The sequence below is a fragment of the Herpailurus yagouaroundi genome, unplaced genomic scaffold, assembly GCF_014898765.1.
Source record: "Herpailurus yagouaroundi ecotype Mexico unplaced genomic scaffold, PumYag 191, whole genome shotgun sequence".
Taxonomy (NCBI): domain Eukaryota; kingdom Metazoa; phylum Chordata; class Mammalia; order Carnivora; family Felidae; genus Herpailurus; species Herpailurus yagouaroundi.
The window spans coordinates 17,618,754-17,638,571 of record NW_024412422.1 but is presented as its reverse complement, the minus strand read 5'-3'; the positions used below and the strand labels follow the sequence as shown (position 1 = coordinate 17,638,571).

Below are 19,818 nucleotides of genomic sequence, written 5' to 3'. Positions count from 1 at the left end.
CTCCTACTGACCCTTCAAAACCTCCCTCAGCCATGCCCTTCTCGCTAACGTCTTCTCCAAGTTCCTCAGAAGTCACCCACCGCACTTGGATGCCAGGCCATGTATCGTAAGGCTTTGGGATTGATTTGTAGGTGGGAAAATCCCGGAGAACAGGAATTGTGGCTTATTAGTTTTGTACCCCTTGCTCCTAATACGATACCTGCTAAAAGTTCAATCTTCCAACAGCCTTGTGGAAATGAGCTGAGCCTGAGAACTGGGATACAAACTATTTCCAAGTGCATTTACTCAGAGCCACCCAAGTGGCTGGTCATATTTCACAGATCAGTGGCTCTGCTAGACATGTCTCATTCCCAATAGTCTGCTGGGAAGAAACACCACAGGTTCCTGAACCCGGCTCCTTTATCAGCCACACAGCACCACCTGCTTCCTCACCAGGTTCGAGCCTGAGCAGATTCTCAACGAGAAACGGAGAAAGGGCGTCATCAAAACGCTTCTCATGCAGCTTCCTGCCAACGTCAGGTCGCCTGGGAAACTTGCTTGGTGCGCCATTTAGGGCATATGAAGGAGACCCCAGGGGGCGTCCTGGACAAGAGCAGTCTTCTATTATATTTTAGACAAGGGTAGCTGTGAAGTTCTGTTCCCATATACTTGAACGACTGGTGGGTATACACGTCAAAAGTCTTTCACAGACATGTCCAGGAGGGAAGAACAAATACAATGTGTTACTTTGAAAGCTAATCTGGTCATCGGTCCGTCGCTTAAATAAAGCATTGAAATTCATATGGTTTTTTTTTTTTAATAACTGCATTGCACCCGGAATATAGCTGCAGTAAATATTCATACTGTTAATGTGCTTTTTCTCGTCCCTTGACTATTGGTCTTAGCAACCGTGATTACCTAATTATCCGCTCAGCAAATACTGGTTTTAAAGCGAAAAGTGAACTTCCGTTTGTCCATGCTGTGAAGGTTTGTTTTATTTAGATATATTTACCGCGCCCAGACATACACAAGTGATGAGTGACGAGCGACTGTTGGGCAGTATGCATCGGCGGCAGCTGTAAAAATGCACATGCCTGGGAGGCTGCTGTGCCACTCTGAGAAAATCCTAGAGACGGGTCCCCAAGGTTCCTGCAGAGACCGGCTCATCACAACATCGTTCACAGTTGAGGGGAAAAACGGAAAGTAAGACGTGGCTGTTCATAATCACGCCGTCGAAGACCATTCAGTGACGGGGAAATGTCCCTGATGTGTTGGTAGGTAAACCAGACTGTGGAACTGTCATAGGATCAGCTTTTATTATTTATTTGTTTATTTTATTTAAATTCAAGTTCGTTAACATACGATTTAGTCTTGGCTTCAGGAGCAGAACCCACTGATTCATCTCTTACCTACAACACCCAGTGCCCATCCCAAAAGTGCCCTCCTAATGCCCATCCCCCATGTAGCCCATCCCCCCCCACCTCCCCTCCATAAACCCTCAGTTTGTTCTCTGTATTTGTCTCTTAGGGTTTGTCTCCCTCTCTGTTTTCATCTTATTTTTCCTTCCCTTCCCGTATGTTCATCTGTTGAGTTTCTCAAATTCCACGGATGAGTGAAGCCATATATCTTTCTCTGACTAATTTCGCTTCGCATAATACCCTCTAGTTCCATCCACGTTGTTGCAAATGGCAAGACTGCATTCTTTTTCACTGCCGAGTAGTATTCCATTGTGTATAAACCACATCTTCTTTATCCATTCATCAGTCAATGGACATTTCGGCTCTTTCCGTGATTTGGCTATTGTTGAAAGCGCTGCTATAAACATTGATCGCGGTTTTTAAAATACACAAATTGCAGAGAGAAGGAGACTGGACATTACCAGACATTTATAGCAATTACCACAGTTCTTGGCACAGGCAACAATTCATGTTTTTTTTTTTTTTTTTTAAAGAAGCTGCAAGTTTATGTTGCAAGAGTGTCTCTTGTTTTATAAACTTAATTTTGAAAAAAAATACAAAATAAATAAAAACAAACACATAGAACAGTGGTTATGTCTGGGTAGTGAAACTTGGGAGTGCTGTATTTCCTTCTTTGTGTTTTTATGAAGTTTCAAAATCCTGCTTATATGTAATTTTAAAAAACCAATAATTGCCATATATTTTATTTTTTTATTCAAAAATTTTTTTATGTTTTATTTATTTTGGGGAGACAGAGAGAGAGAGAGAGAGAGAGAGAGAGAGAGACATCATGAGCAGGGGAGGGACAGAGAGAGAGGGAGACACAGAATCGGAAGCAGGCTCCAGGCTCCCAGCTGTCAGCACAGAGCCCGATGCGGGGCTCGAACTCACGAACTGAGTGAAGTCGGACACTTAACCGACTGAGCCACCCTGGGGCCCCTGAATGCTATATATTTTAAAAGATAGTTTAATCTAATGAAGACTGTTTCAGAAACATAGCACAGAATGGAATCCTACGCAGCCAGCTACCAGCACGGGGCGGCGTCCGTGGCCCAGGGCACAGAGACAGCACAGGGTGGCCACGCGGTCCCGTGCAAGGAAACCCCCAGACACGGTAAGTGAAAGTCACCAGGTGCGTGGCGCCATCTCGACTTGCCGACAGCGGTTCTAATGCTTTCTATGGTTTGCTGCTCAGAGGAGGGGCTGACTTTCTTTTTTTTTTTTTTTCAACGTTTATTTATTTTTTTGGGACAGAGAGAGACAGAGCATGAACGGGGGAGGGGCAGAGAGAGGGAGACACAGAATCGGAAACAGGCTCCAGGCTCTGAGCTGTCAGCACGGAGCCCGACGCGAGGCTCGAACTCACGGACCGCGAGATCGTGACCTGGCTGAAGTCGGACGCTTAACCGACTGTGCCACCCAGGCGCCCCGGGGCTGACTTTCAAAGAGATGACCCTCGGGAATAAATGAATAAATGGTGTGTAGCTACCATAAAGACGGCAGCTGGGAATAAACACATAAAAGTCTAACTAAATCTACCAAGGGGGGCACTGTTTCACTTCTCCACATTTGGGACCGCCAGCAGTAAGATCCCTTTCCCTTGTGCAACAGGCTTCGGGAGGGTTTCCTTCCTCCTACCAATTGTGAGAGTAAAGCACAGCCTTGGGCAACATTGTGCATTTCCTCCATTTATCTGAAAGAAAGGCCAAGCACGGTAAAATTGAGAAAAACTGAAGTTTGCAGGGAAAAACCCGGGGCCGTGACCAGAGTGAGGGCGAATCGGTCCTCCCATCTGCTGGTTAAGCACGGACGGGAGTAGCCTTTCTAGAGGGTGACTTGTTGGTGTCCATCCAAGCGAAGAATACACAGTCCTCTGGCCGCTGGTTTATTCAGAGAATTCACACCACCAGTGTCCCCACAGAGTGAAGTGAAAAATGTGGTCAGAGCTGCTGTGGCGTTACTTGTGAGAGCGAGACCTGGAGAGACTTTTAATAAACACGACGCATCCTTCCAGAGGTATACCACACAGCCAGGAAAAAGAGTGAGGCAGACGTAGCCCTACTGATCTGGAAAGGTCCCTGAGATGTGTCGTGCAGATGCTGAGTCACCCACTTGTGGACACAAAACACGCTCCACGCCTGTGTGTGCAGGACATTTAAAAAACAGACATCATTTTATAGACAATAATACAGCTGAAGGCCAACAGAATCACCAGCCTCAGGGCTTGAAGCCTTGTGAGTGCACAGCACCTACGACAGTCAGTGACAACCTCGTAAAGGTTCCCAAGGAGCTTGAAGAGCCGTGAACTTTATCTTGGCCTCCACGACGCAAGTCACACTGTTCCTTTTCCTATTTTGAGATCAACCTCAGACTCTGTGTCCCGGGACACTTGCAACAGAATCCACCGTCATAAACTTGTTCAGCAGAAAAGAGCCGTCCGGGAGAAATGCTCTCGGGAACATCTTCTCTGCTGGCAGAAAACAATTCATGCTGACGGTTCCAGGCAGGGTGGCAAAAATGCGGAAGCACAGGTGTATTCTCATAGGGTTAGAAGCTGAGACGTCCGTGTAGAGATATTTGCTGCAATGACAGTAGGAGAAAATAACTGACGACAACTTGCGTGCCCGCTGATCGAAGCCTGGCTAGACGATGGCTCTCCTGTGCATGGTATGCTATGCAAGTACTGACACAAGGTGCGTCTATACCTGTGCTGCTGTGGAAAAACCTCCCAGAGGCACTGTTAGATGGTGAAAAGCAAGATGCTCAGTATTTGTAGCATGCTCCCATTCATGTTTTTGTGGAGGAGATCATACAAATACGGGCACGGGCTTACGTGGCGGCCAGCCTCCAAGATGGCCAGCGCCTGGTGGTCACGCTCGGTGGGGCCCCTGCCCGCCCTGAAGACCCGTGTAACCAGCAGAGGCTATAGACCTCACGCCGTATGGCTTCGAAGACTGGCTCATAACAGACAAACCAGCTTCCCATGTGCCCTCTCTTGGAGAAGCTGACCGTCTTGAGGACACCCCAGAAACCTCGGCAGAGGCCCGCGTGGCGAGGGACTGAGGGCTTTTGTCAACAGCCGGTGCGACGGCGCCACCTTGCAAATGAAATGGCTCACGCGGGACTGGTCAGGCCTCCAGATGACGCGGCCCCGGCCTTGGCATGTGGTAAGGAGTCTCAACTGCGGCCTTGCCAGAGCCCCTGAGACAGAATCCCCCGGCGCAGCTGATTCTGGATTCCAGACCCACAGAAGCGATTCAGATAATACGTGCATCGCTGCATGCTGCTCGCCTTTGGGGGTAGTTTGTTAGGTACTAACAGAGAACTGGTACAGGACTTCTAACACAGTTCCCGGAAAGCACACAAGGAAATGATAAGTAGTTGCCTCGGGGGATAAGAAATTCGACAGGTGGAATAAGAATTGGGAGAAAGGTTTGCTTTTTGTGCTGTATCATTCCGTGACGTTCGCGCTACACTGAAGGGAGGTTTTAACATGTGCATGTCGCAGCTTCAATTTTATAGAGTATACTGGGGTTTTTTTTTAATGTTTATTTATTTATTATGAGAGAGAGAGAGAGGGAGAGAGGGGGAGAGAATCCCAAGCAGGCTCTGCACCATCAGGGCAGAGCCCAATGGGGGGCCTGATCTTGCGAACCGTGAGATCAGGACCTGAGCCGAAATCAAGAGTTGGACACTTAACTGAGCCACCAGGAGCCCCTACAAAGAGTACATGGTAGAATGCGCCCAGATAGGACATGAGCATCCAGACAGGACCCAGCTCCCTGCGGTGGGCACGGGGGGCAGGGGGGAGAGCCTGGGAACAGGAAGTGACTTTGGACGCTGTGTTCAGAAGCAGGGCGTCACCGTTGGCCATGACGCTTCCGAAACTTTCAGAAGCTTGGCGCGTTTTTCCGACTAAAGCTGCACTCCCGTGGATAACTGGGGCCCTCAGGTGACACACAAGCTCCCTAAATGTGTCACCGGTGCCATGTCAGTTAATTCACGTTTGGAAAAAGGCGCGCGTTGTGCGGCTACGACGAAACGATCTGTTCTGCCTTCACTTGGCGGTCTCTGTGCTCTCGCTGACGTCAGGCTGGCCTCGTGAGTGTTAACAAGAAATATCCCAAACTGTAGCTACACCCAAAAGAGGGACTGTGTGCACGTGCTTTCAATGACCCTGGGAAGCAGTGTCTGAAGGTCCCGCGTGCAATGATGGGTTAATTTCTCAGAGAGGGTACTGTTGTTCACCTTCACTATTTACCAATTAAGAGCTCGTACTCTGGGGGCGCCTGGGTGGCGCAGTCGGTTAAGCATCTGACTTCAGCCAGGTCACGATCTCGCGGTCCGTGAGTTCGAGCCCCGCGTCGGGCTCTGGGCTGATGGCTCGGAGCCTGGAGCCTGTTTCCGATTCTGTGTCTCCCTCTCTCTCTGCCCCTCCCCCGTTCATGCTCTGTCTCTCTCTGTCCCAAAAATAAATAAACGTTGCAAAAAAAAAATTAAAAAAAAAGAGCTCATACTCTATAAAGCTACACTAAATACTACGCGGCTTTGGGCCAAGGAGAGAGAAGTACATCATTTCTGTGCAGCGGTGAAGGTTTGTGCCCTGTCGGTGCCCGGACAGCTGGTAAGCTTTATTTCTGGGTGTGTCTGTGAGGGAGTTTCTGGGTGGGATCAATCAGCATTCCAGTCTGATGCAAGCGGGTCCTACCCAATCTAGCGGAAGCCCAGAGACAACAAGAAGGCGGAGGAAGAGCAAATTCACTCTCTCTGTTGAGCTGAGACGGCCCTCTTCCTTCCCCTGTGCCTGGACATCCCAGTGCCTGGTTCTCGGGCTTTCAGGCTCAACCAGCCACTTATGCCAGCCACCCCTCCGATTCTCAGACCTCCAGACTCAGCCTGAAATGCAGCACTGGCTGTTCTGGTGTTTCCAGCCTGCCGACAGCAGACCATGAGACCTCGGGGCCTCCGCACTCACACAAGCCACTCGCCATGATAAATCTCGTCTTAAATGTGTCTCTCCACGTCCCCTGGGTCTTGTCTCTCTGGGGAGCCCTGCCTAACGCACCCGTAGAAAAGATAGCCCCAAAGCTTTGTTCGCTGCCCACTCACTGGACATGAATAGCAAACGAATTCTAATGTTCTGCGTTACATCACCTATTTAACACCCAGTTCCTCAAATGGAATGGTATTTAAGTGGGCTTTAGGATCTTAGTGTTGGATGCAGTTTTTCATGCGTGCCCATTCTGTGTTTGCAAAAGACGTGTATGTTTAACTCCTGAAAGTTACACTTTCAGTGCAGCAGAAGACCTTCAACACCCATCGGTCCCCAACTGGCACGGTTATGTCATTTTAGAAGCTTACTCACAAAGAAGGCCAGAGCAGAAAGACGATTGTGTCCCTCCCAGTTTCGAACCGGATAAACAGGATAAACCGTTTCAGCTGTTTAGTCTGGGGTTGTGCGTGCGTCTGGTTCTCATGGCTTTTGGTGTGTCAACTTTGACGAGAAAGACCGTTACCTTGCAGGAGTCTGCCTCCTCTGTACAGATGAAGGGCCAGTGCTGCCTCCAGGCTCTCGGCCTCGATGAGCTTGGCGATTTCGGACGAGCTTTCCAAGTCGGAGGCATCTTTCAGAATACACACGTGGCCTGCAGCCTCCAGGTGGTCCCTTTATCGACAAATACAAACAGAGGGAGAAAAAAAAAAAGGAGGTAAAAGATAAATATACCCCAGGCGGCTGCTACGACTGAGATCTTGAATCCAAAGTTTATTTAAGTCAAAAAGTTAAGAAAACGTATTTTTTAAATTGTCCTGTAAGGGGCAATCCTCCCAAAATACAGGACAAGGCTCATAGCCACTGACGACAACCATTCACCCACCAGGGTCCGGTCCCTGGGACTGTGGTCAGGACCAAGGCCAGCGGGTTGAAGGGCTAATTCAGGAAGTCTCTGCAGCCCTGAGACAAAAGACGCGCATTTTTCAGTGGCATTTGCTGTCCCAGAAAGCTCTGTGTTTTATGTCCTTGATTCCACTTTTTTCTCCTGTCCCTTAATTATGGATGATACCCAAAGTTAGCTTTTAGGCATCTAAAATTCAGCTATTTTTTAAAAGTTTATTTATTTATTTAATTTGAGACAGAGAGAGAGAGAGAGAGAGAGAGAGAGAGAGAGCACAAGCAGGAGGGGGGCAGAGAGAGAGAGAGAGACAATCCCAAGCAGGCTCTGCACTGCCAGCACAGAGTCTGACGTGAGGCTCACTCATGAACCGTGAGATCATGACCTGAGCCAAACCAAGAGTCAGATGCCCAACTGACTGAACCACCCAGGAGCCCCTAAAATTCAGTTCTTAATAGAGACTTCAAAAGACATTTCATGGCCTTTCCATTCTACCTCAAAAATATCTTTCACACGTGTCTTTCTTCTCATCCTAGTGCAGTTCCTTGTAACATAAATCTAGAATATAAATCTGATTTAAAAAAAAACTTTGTGAATGACAACAGCATGAGCAAAATCAAAAGACAAACAGAAAACTGGAAAAAAAACTACTTATAACACTTATAAAAGGAAAGAAGCGAATCTGCTTCATAAATAAAGAGCTCTCATAGATCAATAAGAAGAAAAAAACAGGTAACAACTCGATACCAAAATAGGCATGGACCTAAATCGCAGTGCATAGAAACAGAAATTCAACTGGGGTTCTTAGATACAGGAAATGGTGGCCAACTTTAGTCGTCTTTTTAACAAAGAATATCTGTAAAGATCAAAAGTCTGCCTAAGGCTTTGTGAAATAAACACCCTTCTGCATCATTTCTGAGCAGGTGAACTGGTACAGCCTCTTTGGTGGGCAATGAAGCAACAGCTAGCACATTTAAAATGCACACACTCGGTGACCAAACACCTCCACTTCCAGGAATTTATTCCAAAAACACACTTGGATGTGAGTGCAAACACATGCATCCATGAAGAGGCTCCTCGGCTGTGTTTCACCTACCGAAAAGCCTGGAAGTGACCTCAGTGTGCGGCAGAGGGGACCGGTTACATGATGGCACGTACAAGACAAGCTCTCCTTCCATTAAAGCTCCCCTGCCCTCGTGCAGTAGACCTCTGCAAAGCACAGTGGAACCCTTGAGCAACATGGGACTTTGGGGTGTCACTCCCGCTCCACACAGTTGAAAATCCATGTATAACGTTGACTCCTCCAAAACTTCCCTGACAGCCTGTTGCTGGCTGGAAGTCTTACTAACAACACACACACACATCGATTAACCCAGAATTTGTATGTGACGCGTAGGATATACCGTATTCTTACAATAAACTAGGGGAAAAAAGATGTAATTCAGAAAATCATAAAGAAGAGGAAATACAGTTACAGTCCTGTACTGTATTTGGGAAAAAAAAAAAAAAAACCCAACTCTGGACGTAAGTGGACCGGTGCAGTGCAAACCCCATGTTGTTCCAGAGTCAGCTCTACTTTGGAATCAACTGCCTGGATACATGGGATACGGGATCGGTGGTTAATGAAAAGAGCCAGGGGAAGAATACTTTGTATATATGTAGTGTGTGTGCCCAGAATATCTGTAGGGTGAGTGACAAATCCGGAGGATTGTGTCTCCAGAGGAGACACTGGATACTTTTACCACGGGTAGATACTATGTTTTACCATTGTTGCAGGCACGTGTGCATGAGTACTTAGAATGAACCGACCCAGGTCTCCCTTGACTGAAACCCTCAAAGGGCTCAGGGTCACCAGCTCAGCTGTGAGAAGGGGGCCCGCGTCTGTCTCGCCACCTGAATGAAATAATGGCTGAATGGGTCTCCGGGATGAAGTCCAAATGCCTTGGCCTAATACACAGCGCCCTCAACAGGCTGTATGCCCTGCCAGTGCATGCCAGCCGCACCCCCCACCCACCCACCCACCTGAGCTCCAGACCTGCCTTCCACCTGCAGGGCACCCGACGCAGCATGCATTCTGCGTCCCCATGGCCACGACAGGCCATTTCCTGATGCCAGCTCTTCTCAGTGACATCCGACAGCCCCTGATCGCATTACACATCTGTCTCTCCATCACGCTGAGCCTCTCTCTCTGTCTCTCTCTCTCTCTCATGATCCTTCTGAGCCGCAGATAAGGGAGTCACGTTGCACGTCAGCTTTGATTACAAAGCCAGCCCGTAGGTGACGATCAAACACACTTAAAATTACACTCGAGCATCTTAAATCATCCAGAAGTCACTGTAGTACAAAGTTCAAGTCCAACAAAGCCTTTTTTCTGTTTGTTTTTACTGCAACAATAAAATGGCTTGTTATTTCTTCAGCTAAACACCGGGTGAATTAGTTGGCTTGCGTTTAGGAGCAATAGCGCAAGGAAAAGAACAAGGAAAAGGATAAAAGAACGAGGGAAGTAGAACCTTTAAGCAAAGTGGTCGTCAAATGGCCAAGCTGTTTGCAACGTGGGAGCCACATGCAAACTAAGGAATTCTGCACAAACAGCGGGTTCATGCTTCTTGCTCCCGCCCACTCTGGGGAGTAGGGCGAGAAGCATCCACCTGCACTGCTCTGGGAATGATAATGGCTCTCTCTGTGTTCTCTTCTTGTGCTGTGATTAAATGCACAATGTTGCAGCTGTCACTGAGCAAATAAAGACAAACTGAGATCCTGACATGTAAGTTTGCTTAAGCCGCTGAAGTGCAATGAGTCGTTTCCGCCCTTAACGCGCGGATCAATCATTGTCGGCCAGTAGCACCGCCCCTCCTCCCCTCACCCCACCTCGACTCCTCCGGCAGGGCTGAGGGCGACCTACGAGCAGAATCAGCTCACATCAGCCTAAAAATGGGTACTACACAAAAATAAGAATGCAGTGTGCTTCTGAGCATGGGCGAGTAGCTGTCATTCCATTTCCTTAAAGCTCTAAGAAAGAAGAAACCAAAAACAAATGTGCTGATGAGTGGAAAAGGAACAGTTTGAATTCCACTTGGAGGATCCACTGCTGAGCCATTTCTGGCTTATGTGGAATTGATAGGATAGGACATATGGAATGGAGGTGGTTAGGTACAGATAATGGGTTGTTCTTGATCTATTAAACATATTTTTAAATGGCATTTAAAAAAATTTTTTTTCAACGTTTTTATTTATTTTGGGGACAGAGAGAGACAGAGCATGAACGGGGGAGGGGCAGAGAGAGAGGGAGACACAGAATCGGAAACAGGCTCCAGGCTCTGAGCCATCAGCCCAGAGCCTGATGCGGGGCTCGAACTCCCGGACCGCGAGATCGTGACCTGGCTGAAGTCGGACGCTTAACCGACTGCGCCACCCAGGCGCCCCTTTAAATGGCATTTTAACACCAACTTCATGATCTTATAAATATTCCTACATATATATATAATCTCCCTAATTCTCTATGACTAAGAGTTTGCCCTTGTTTCTGGTTGGCTTTTGATGCCTTTAAATTGCTCTGTCCCGATTCCTTCTGTAAGTGATCATTTGGTTCAACTAAACTTGAACCTGAACTTGACTGAAGGCTTTTTGGAGAAAGAAAGCATCGCCAACAAATTAAGAGGTTTTAAGCATTTACTCGGCAGTTCTAGGAACAGACGGAACTATGCACACACACCTGACTCCAGATTCGATGGGATCCTAACTGCTTCGACCTGCCTGAAAGCCATCCTCTTTAACTCAGTGGGTAGAGAAGCTTGATCATTTGTGTGTTGAACTTATGCAAATAAGGAGTGGGGGCACCTGGCCAGGCCCAGTGCTTCTCACAGGACAGAGCACCACCTGGCCGGCCGGCCGCCTCAGTGGCAGCTCGGGGAGACACGGGGATGTGCTGTTTCTTGCGGGGGAAAGTTGGCTGGCTTGGGGCAGAACGGTGCTCTCTGCACAGCATTTCAAGAATTTGTGATGTGTCAAAGACATCGTGCTGGTCTTGGGATGACGGCGCTCGTGGAGATGTGCGAAGGCCTTGCACAAGGGCTCAGGCCCTAGTCTGGGATGGCAAACCAGAGGAGACATTGCCCCAGGGAACCTTCGGTGGATTACGTGAGCTGATAATACATTTGCAGGACAGGGTATTACTTGGAACAATATGCTGTCAGTGTGTTTTGTAAGCTGTAGAGTTATCTCCTTTTTGACTGGGATTCTAATGGGAATCTGGTAGTCGAGAGGTTACAGTTGTGGAGCCAGTCGTTTTTAAAAGGGTGCAAAGTCCCATGAGAAAACAGGCAAAATGACCAGGTCAGGAAGGGCCTGCTGAGATTGGACTCGTGAGGTAAGTAAGTAAGTAAATAAATAAATGGGGCGGAAAACCACGAGATGTGATGAGCTAGCCTGAATAGAGATGTGCTAAGTGCCTGAATGGAGATATGCTAAGTGCCTGAATAGAGATGTGCTAAGTGTCCGAACAGAGGTGTGCTAAGTGCCTCAATAGAGATATGCTAAGTGCCTCAATAGAGATGTGCTAAGTGTCTGAACAGAGATGTGCTAAGTGCCTGAATGGAGATATGCTAAGTGCCTGAACAGAGTTGTGCTAAGTGTCCAAACAGAGATGTGCTAAGTGCCTGAACGGAGATATGCTAAGTGTCTGAATAGAGATGTGCTAAGTGCCCAAACAGATGCACTAAGTGCCTGAATAGGGATGATGAGGGAGCCTAAGGCAAGTTGAGGGCCAAGCAGGAGCTAACAACACCTTCCCCTCCCCCGCCCACACAAGTGGGATGTATGTGACATTCCTCAGGCACTGCTGGCTGCCCAAGAACACAGGAAAGGACAGAAAACAAATGGTTAAACTCAAAGAGATCACAGGACCAGAGTCTCCATCAGTTTACAAATATCTTAGTAAATTACAAGAAAAGGGCCATCTTACCAATAGCCTCATGTCTGGGAACTCCCTACTGTCTTCAGGCTAATGCTTTGCTAGAGGGAAAACCGCCTTAGCTTGACAACAGCCAGGCCTCCAGTGATCTGTGGGTCTTCAGCAGATGGAAATCCCTTTAAGAAACTTCCTCTTGACTTCACCTCCCCCCCACTCCACAGTATATAAACAGTCACACTTACAAAGGCAGCTCTTTCTGTCCACGGGACCTGTCCCTGAGCTTTAATAAAATCATATTTTCGCACCAAGATGTCAAGAGTTCTTTCTTGGCCTTTGGCTCTGAACCCCCCCCCCAAAGGCTCCAAAACCCCATCAGAGATGTGTTAAGTGCCTGAATAGACATGTGCTAAATGCCCAAAGTGATGTGCTAAGTGCCTGAAGAGGTGTGTTAAGCACCTGAATAGAGATGAGCTAAGTGTAAAATACGTACACAGCTCATTAAAAATTTCTGGAGTGATGAAATGTTGACATGATCTTTTCACATGCTGAGTTCAAAAGAATACATTACAATTAATTTTATGCATTTCTTTTTGCTTTGTTTAATGTGGCCACTGGATTATGTAAAATGACGCACTCATTCGCACGGTTTCAGGGACCAGGTAGGCAGGTGTCCCAGTACTGCCCGTTCTGCCAATTTACCAGGAGAAAAAAGGTGTTTCAGTATCTATGGAAAACTTTCTGATTTTGTATTTTTTTAGAGAGAAAGAGAGACAGAGTGTGAGCAGGGGAGGGGCAGAGTTAGAGAGAGGGAGACACAGCATCCCAAGCAGGCTCCAGGCTCCGAGCTGTCAGCACGGAGCCCGACGTGGGGCTCGAACTCACGAACCGCGAGATCATGACCTGAGCGGAAGTTGGCCGCTTAACCGACTGGGCCACCCAGGTGCCCCCGAATTTTCTGATTTTTAATGTTCCCAAAGGTATTTCTTGCTCCTCCAATGTGTTCAAAAGTTCCTGGGGGTCTGCTTTCCACTTTCCTTGATAAAAATCAGTGAAGCTTTCACACCCATACTGGTGGCCTCCACAGCAGAGAATCCCACGGTCCCCCTCCTACAAGCCCGAATGTCCGTGTCACCCACCCGAGGAGGGGGCACCCCACCCCAGGCCCGGGCGTGTTCCTGCTGGCTTGTGCCCATGGGAACATCCAGCTGCCCAAGCCCCCGCCCTGGACATGTAGCCCTGGGACCTGGGGGGGGGACTTGTGGAGACTCAGACTCTCCTTCTTGCTGGGCTGGAAGTGGAGGGACCAGCAAGGAAATTCCAGCAGGAATGGGAAGTGGACCAAGGCAAGAGTGGACTCCTGTCCTTACCGTCTGAGCTGCAAAACCCAGCCTGAAGCCTGCCCCACCTCCAGACCCTTGACAGGATGAGCTGCTCAGTCCCCTGCCTTGTCCAGGCAGTTCGCGCTGGCTTTCAGTTACTTAAAGCTGAAAATCTCTGATGCCGCTACGGACGAGGAGCATAGAGCCGTTACCGTTCACGTTCACCTGCTTGCCACATCAAGCCCTGTGTGAAGCCATCCAGTCTCTGACCACAATCTTATCTTTCCCCCAGGCTCCTCAATCACGAAAACCACAAAGACCTCTGACCTCACAGCCCCTCACCTCCAAGCCGCCCCGCCTCCCACTCCCGGCAAAGATTCCTTTTCCCATCATTTCAGTGATTTTCGTGTCAATACCTTGGCCTCTCCTCTCCCCTGGCCTTTTGTACCACACTCTGTGTATCCAGCAAGGCTCCAGCCACCCGCTTAGGCTTGGCCAGGGCTGCAGGGTGAGATGGGGTGGGAGGGCCGTGGCCCTGGGCGCCAGCTCCCAGCCCCCTTGCTCGTCATTTCAGGGACCCTTCGCAGCGCAGGGCGCAGCTCCCCGCCATCCTCACTGGAGCGTGCCTCTCTCTTGGCTCCCCTGCGCTTTCCGCCCCGGAAGCCAGGGCCGCCTGGGTCCCAGCCTGGGTGTCTGCCTCTCGCGGCCTGGCTGGGATGTGTGTGTCCCACCCTGGGCCAGGGGTGTTTCTGTGGTCTCGCAGCCCCTGGCGGGACGGCACACAGGATGTGCTCGCAGTGTGTACCCCCCACAGTGCCTGGCCCCACTCTGCCATACACACAGGTCTGCGGAACCACCCCTGTCCTCTCCCAGCCCTTCCCATCGCTCTCAGGCCCCCGCTCTCCCTCGTCCCCCCCCCCCCCCCCGTGGCCTCCGCAGCGGCCTGTGGTCCTGTGAGTGCTCCGTTCTCACTTTTCCTTCCTCCCAAACGCTGGGCGGCCGCCGTGGAACCCAGGACTATCACAGCGGAGCAGCCCGGATTGGGTCCACGCCGCCCTGGGGACACTCCCTTCCTGCCAGCACATCTCCATACAGGCTTCTGTTTGCCTGTGTTATCTACAGCGGTGCCCAGTCTTGCACACCCTGTTCGGGAAGGAGAAAGGGGACAAGCCGGCGACAGCCTCCATGCAAAGTCCAGCGCCCCGTGGGTGACACTCGTGCTCATTGGGATGCCAGCACGATCGTCCGTGGGCGTCGCTGAGCCTCAGAACACCCTTCTCGGGCTGGAACAGCCTCAGCCTTGCCCTTCCCTGTGCCTTGGGAGCCCTGCAGTCAAAGCTCCAGGCACGGCCCCCAGTGCCCCGACAAGAGCTTGGTTCACAGCAGGGGTCAGAAGTCCTTTCCTGGAAATGACCAGAGAGTACACACCTTGGGGCTTGTGGGCAGCTGGTCACAGTCCAGCTGCTTGGACAGCCACCGCCGTTGGCAAGCAGCGGCCAGCACCACCCCTGGGAGCTGCCACGTCCTCCAGATTGTACTCATAGGACAGGCCCTGCCTCGCTTGGCCCTGGGCCATAACTTTGTCCGCCCTTGATCGAGAAGATTATTTCAAGGGTTCTGAGGACCAGCCTCCCACTTTTGAGACTATGGATCCCCCATGATTTCACGAAAACAACTGTGTGGAAAATATATATATTTATATACACATATATACACATATACACATATATATCTTACATCCATTACTCACACAATTTATTTCTCCACCACCAGTGAAATGAACTTTGTTCCCTAGGTTTCTGACCCTGTTTTTAACTTACCAGAGCACCTCCTAATTGCGACCTTTTTTGTTAAGGGCTGATCTGAACCCATCCGCCTGATTTAGAGGCTTGTCAAGATTGTTGTCAGGTTCTTCTGGGAAATGTTTACAGCTTCAGGGGATTAGAGGTGGGTGGGGAAACCACAGGTCCCCTCTGCCCACTGCTCGGACAGCCAGACCAGCCAACCTTGCGGTTGAATCTGTGCCACAGTGGGGCCAGGGGCTGACTCCCTGACTACGTGTTCACACAGGGGCCCCCAGAACCCCTCCAGTAAACCACAGACCCTTGACACTGGTAATTATTTCTGAGATGCTTTTACGCTAATGAACAAATCTAACATTTGCAGTGCTTAGGAAACAACTCCAGATTAGGGTATTTAAAATGCTAATTAACAGCCGGCCCCGGAGTTAGAACACAGAATGAACTGGGGCACCTCGGTGGCTGTGCTGGTTAAGCATCTGACTCTTGTTTTCAGCTCAGTTCATGATCCCAGCATCGTGGGATCGAGCCCCAATGGGCTCTGCACTGAGCATGAAGGCTGCTTGAGACTCTCTCTCTCTCTCTCTCTCTCTCTCTCTCTCTTTCTCTTTCTCCCGCCCCCCTCTTTCCCACTTGTTCTGTCTCTAAAAATAAATGAAATTTTTTGGGGCGCCTGGGTGGCTCAGTCGGTGAAGCGTCTGACTTCGGCTCAGGTCACGATTTCACGGTCCGTGGGTTCGAGCCCCGCGTCAGGCTCTGTGCTGACAGCACGGAGCCTGGAGCCTGCTTTGGGTTCTGTGTCTCCCTCTCTCTCTGCCCCTCCCCTGCTCGTGCTCTCTCAATAAATAAATAAATGTTGGGGCGCCTGGGTGGCGCGGTCGGTTAAACGTCCGACTTCAGCCAGGTCACGATCTCGCGGTCCGGGAGTTCGAGCCCCGTGTCAGGCTCTGGGCTGATGGCTCAGAGCCTGGAGCCTGTTTCCGATTCTGTGTCTCCCTCTCTCTCTGCCCCTCGCCCGTTCATGCTCTGTCTCTCTCTGTCCCAAAAATAAATAAACGTTGAAAAAAAAATTAAAAAAAAAAAAAAAGAAATAAATGTTAAAAATTTTTTTCTTTAAAGAACACAAGGTGAGCTCACATGCACAGCACACGGAGGGGTACCTGAAGGGCCACACAGACAGTAAGAGTGTCCCTGTCTAGTGACTGATCCCCAGACAAACTATTCCCCCCAAACAGCGTCTTCCAAGCTTGCACCTTCGAAAACTCTTCATCTGTCGGGACCCATAAAATGGAGACCTCCCGTTGGCCTGGCCCACATCCCAAACCTGAACCTCAGTAGCCAGGAAATGCATTACTTTCGAGGAGACCTAGCACACACCAGTCGGGCCCCTCTGACTGGGTTCAGCTGGCTCACGGGACCCAGGAGCCCCGACCTCCCAGCCAGCCAGGCCTGTCTCCGCCCTGCTGTTCTAAGGCTCCATGAAACCCGCTCTTGTCCCCGATCCCTCAGGAAGTTCTCCGCTGCTTGTGCGACGGGGCGGCCCTGCTCCGTGCCTCGTTTTCCCCTGGATAAAGGGCACCAGACCTCTCACTCGATTATTCTAGCTTTGTCGTTGACACGCTCCACATTCCACAGCCAAGCCCTGTTTATTTTACTCCTGAAATGTGGCAAACCCACACTTAACCTCCTCTGCCCATCCTCATCCACCCTCCAGAATGCAGTCCAAAGGACCTTCTACAACACAGAAGTCAGATAGCTTTTGGTGGCTTAATTCTGTTGGTGGCCCAAAACCGTAGGCCCGGTGTGACGGGGCCCCGCCTACCTCTCCAGCCTTATCTGCCCACCTCAGCCAGGGTGGGTTTTCTCTCAGCACTACTGACATTTGGGGCTGGATCATTCTCCACTGTGGGGACCACCCCGGGCATCGTAGGCTGTTCAGCAGCACCCTGGCCTCTACCCACTGGATGCCAGTGGTCTCTCACACCCAGCGTAACAACCAAAAATGTCTCCAGACAATGCCCAATGTCCCCCAGGGGACAAAACTGTCCTTCCTCCTCTGCACATCCTTCAGGTCCCTGATCCCACTAAGAATCACTCATCTAGCATATCGGGCATTGCTAAGGCCGCACAACTTGGATCTGAAAGGGATGCGCTCTCCCCCATGGTCCTGCCTGCCGCCCCTTTGCCTAGGACACCGTCCTCCCTGTACGTCCAGCCTTCCCCACCTGGCCAGTTAGGGCCCATGGTATCATGAATCGTTCACATTTATTAAATGCATACTGAGCACCAGGCCCTGTTGTAAATGCTGAAAATGTACGAACTCGCATTTAAACCTCCTAAGGAACCTATGAGGCAGGTCATATCAGTAGCCCCTCTTTGTGGATAAGAACTCTGAGCAGCAAAGCTCAGGTGACCAGACCTACGTCGCACGCGCTAGGGAGCCCGCAAGTGAAGGCAGGAAGCCCTGCCCCAGAGTTTGTGTTTTCCACCGGTCTGTGTGTTTCCCCTAGCCTGGGATGGATCACCCACCTCCCTGCTCTCGGGACACCTCACCTCTACCTGCCTATGGATGTACTCATGACAATTCAGCGTCCCTACTTACGGACAGGGGGTTAACTTACAGCTACAAACAGATGCACCAGAAGGGGCCCCGTTTTTCTCTGTAAAGCTCCAATCTTATCTAACTCAGACACCCTCCTCTGCTAGACTGAAGGGAACCCCAATCTTACGCATTTGGGGGTCTCCCTCCCCCACTGTCTAGGGTCACTTGAGGGTCAGAGGGGTCTTTGGCTCTGGCTCCACAAGAACCTCTGTCATCGTAGGGACCTCCGTCCCCTCCCCTTCCAGGACACCTGGCATTCTCCTCAAGGAACCTCCGTTTTTACACGACGCAGGACGCCTATGACAACCTCTGATTCTTCTTTTTCTGCAATCCCTCCAGGGCGAAGGGCAGACAAAGCTGGCCCTGAACAGACCAAAGCACAAAGAACAATTGTTGTCATGCTTCATGAAGCACAGCTGGGAAGAGAGCAGAGTCACTCAGGGGCCCCGCGCCCCAGCTAAAGGCCAGCGGTCTCACTGGACATGCCTGCCTCCTTCTGCTAACGGCCCCCTGGCTGGGAGCGCCTGGGGGCCTTTGGAATCCTGAGGTTCACACGGACAGTTCACACCCAGAGCCAAACGATAAAGAAAGACATGCTTTCCCTGGCTCCCTGTGGGACCTGGCCTCTCTCTCTGACACCCTTTCCCGGCACTCGCTCCCTGACTCGTGTCTTCCAGGGAGCCTGGCCTTCTTTCTGTCTCTCAGGCATGTCAAGCTGGCCTCGGGACCCGTGCTCGTGCTATTACCCGCCTCCCCAGCTGTCCTCCCAGATCTCAGGGACTGCCTCGCTCGGTCACAGAGGTCTCCGCTTAAATGTCACCGTCTCAGAGAGCCTCCCCTAAGCCCACGGCACTAATCACCATCTGGAGCTGCCTCCTTTACTTCTCTTCACGCCTGTAGAGTCTCTCCCCTGCTGGCACGTGCTCCACGAGAGCAGAGGCCACCCTGCCCTCCTCGCTGTGGGTGCCCATGAGTGAAGCAGGGTCACTGCCATCCAACGGCAGATAAACCCGAATGACGCCCATCCTCACCGCGAAATCCTAATCGCCAAGCTCAGAAAACTGATGTACCCTCTACCCGTCATGAGAGAGGATCCTGCTGCTCTCCATCTTTAGAAGACCTGTAACATGTTTCAGTGGAAAGGGACGTTAAAGGGCGGGCTTTGCCCCGATGGCTCATTTTAATGATGGGGAAGCTGACCCGCAGAGGGGAAGTAAATTAAGAAATTTCATGAAGCAAGCCGGTTCAAAAAAAGAAGAAGCTTCCATTAAGCCCAGGCAGCAATCTGCTCCCGCCCCCCCCTCCCCCCCCCCCCGGGGAGGCTCACAGGCCAGTGAGGAGGAGAGAACAAGTCCCCAGGGAAACAAAGGACAAGATAATTGCAGAAGTGAGTGTGGAGCAGGTAAGCACCCTGGAAGAGGAAGATGCGCCCAGACAGCGCGGGGGTGGGGTGGGGGTGGGGCGCCGGGAGGCCCCCGCGGGCGGCAGGGCCCCGAGCAATGACGCCCCCGCTCCCCCCTCCCCCCCCTCCCCCCGGCGCCCACCCAACGAGGAGGGCAGGCCCGCACGTGTGCCGCGCCCTGGGCTGGAAACCCTCCCGAAGCCCGGGCTTCGGCGGACCCTCCTGCACCCAGGATTCCGCGCCAACGCCACTCCGGCCGCGAGGCCTCCCGGAGCATCCTGCCCAAAGGGCTGCCGTGCACAGAGCGGTCCCTGCCCCATCAGATAACGCTGCGCTTCCTCGCTGTCTTCTGCCCACCGCAATGTAGGCGCCGCGCAGCCCCCAGACCTGGGCGCTCCGCGGACGCGGAAGCCAGGCACGCCGGGACCCGCGGGGGCAGAAGACAGCGAGGAAGCGCAGC

The 19,818-nt window shown here is 51.0% G+C and overlaps 1 protein-coding gene and 1 long non-coding RNA gene across 4 annotated transcripts in view; one reads left to right on the top strand and one right to left on the bottom strand.

Annotated features, from left to right (window-relative positions):
• Positions 1–19,818, bottom strand: part of GLT1D1 (glycosyltransferase 1 domain containing 1) — a 93,287-nt gene that overhangs the window by 62,697 nt on the left and 10,772 nt on the right. For 2 of the 3 annotated variants that reach the window (XM_040444103.1, XM_040444105.1), the window contains exons 1-2: positions 18,988–19,083; positions 6,953–7,101 (exon numbers count right to left, since the gene is read on the bottom strand). In XM_040444103.1, the coding sequence (XP_040300037.1) occupies positions 6,953–7,101; positions 18,988–19,040 (202 nt within the window). In that variant the 5' untranslated portion in view covers positions 19,041–19,083. Of the gene's footprint in view, positions 1–6,952; positions 7,102–18,987; positions 19,084–19,818 lie in introns of those variants that run through there. The other variant, XM_040444104.1, reaches the window with a different exon arrangement.
• The window catches only part of LOC121010438 (uncharacterized), a 1,696-nt gene continuing 1,088 nt past the window's right edge, over positions 19,211–19,818 (top strand). The window contains exon 1 of the long non-coding RNA XR_005781163.1: positions 19,211–19,358. This is a non-coding gene — a long non-coding RNA (uncharacterized LOC121010438). The remainder of the gene's footprint in view (positions 19,359–19,818) is intronic.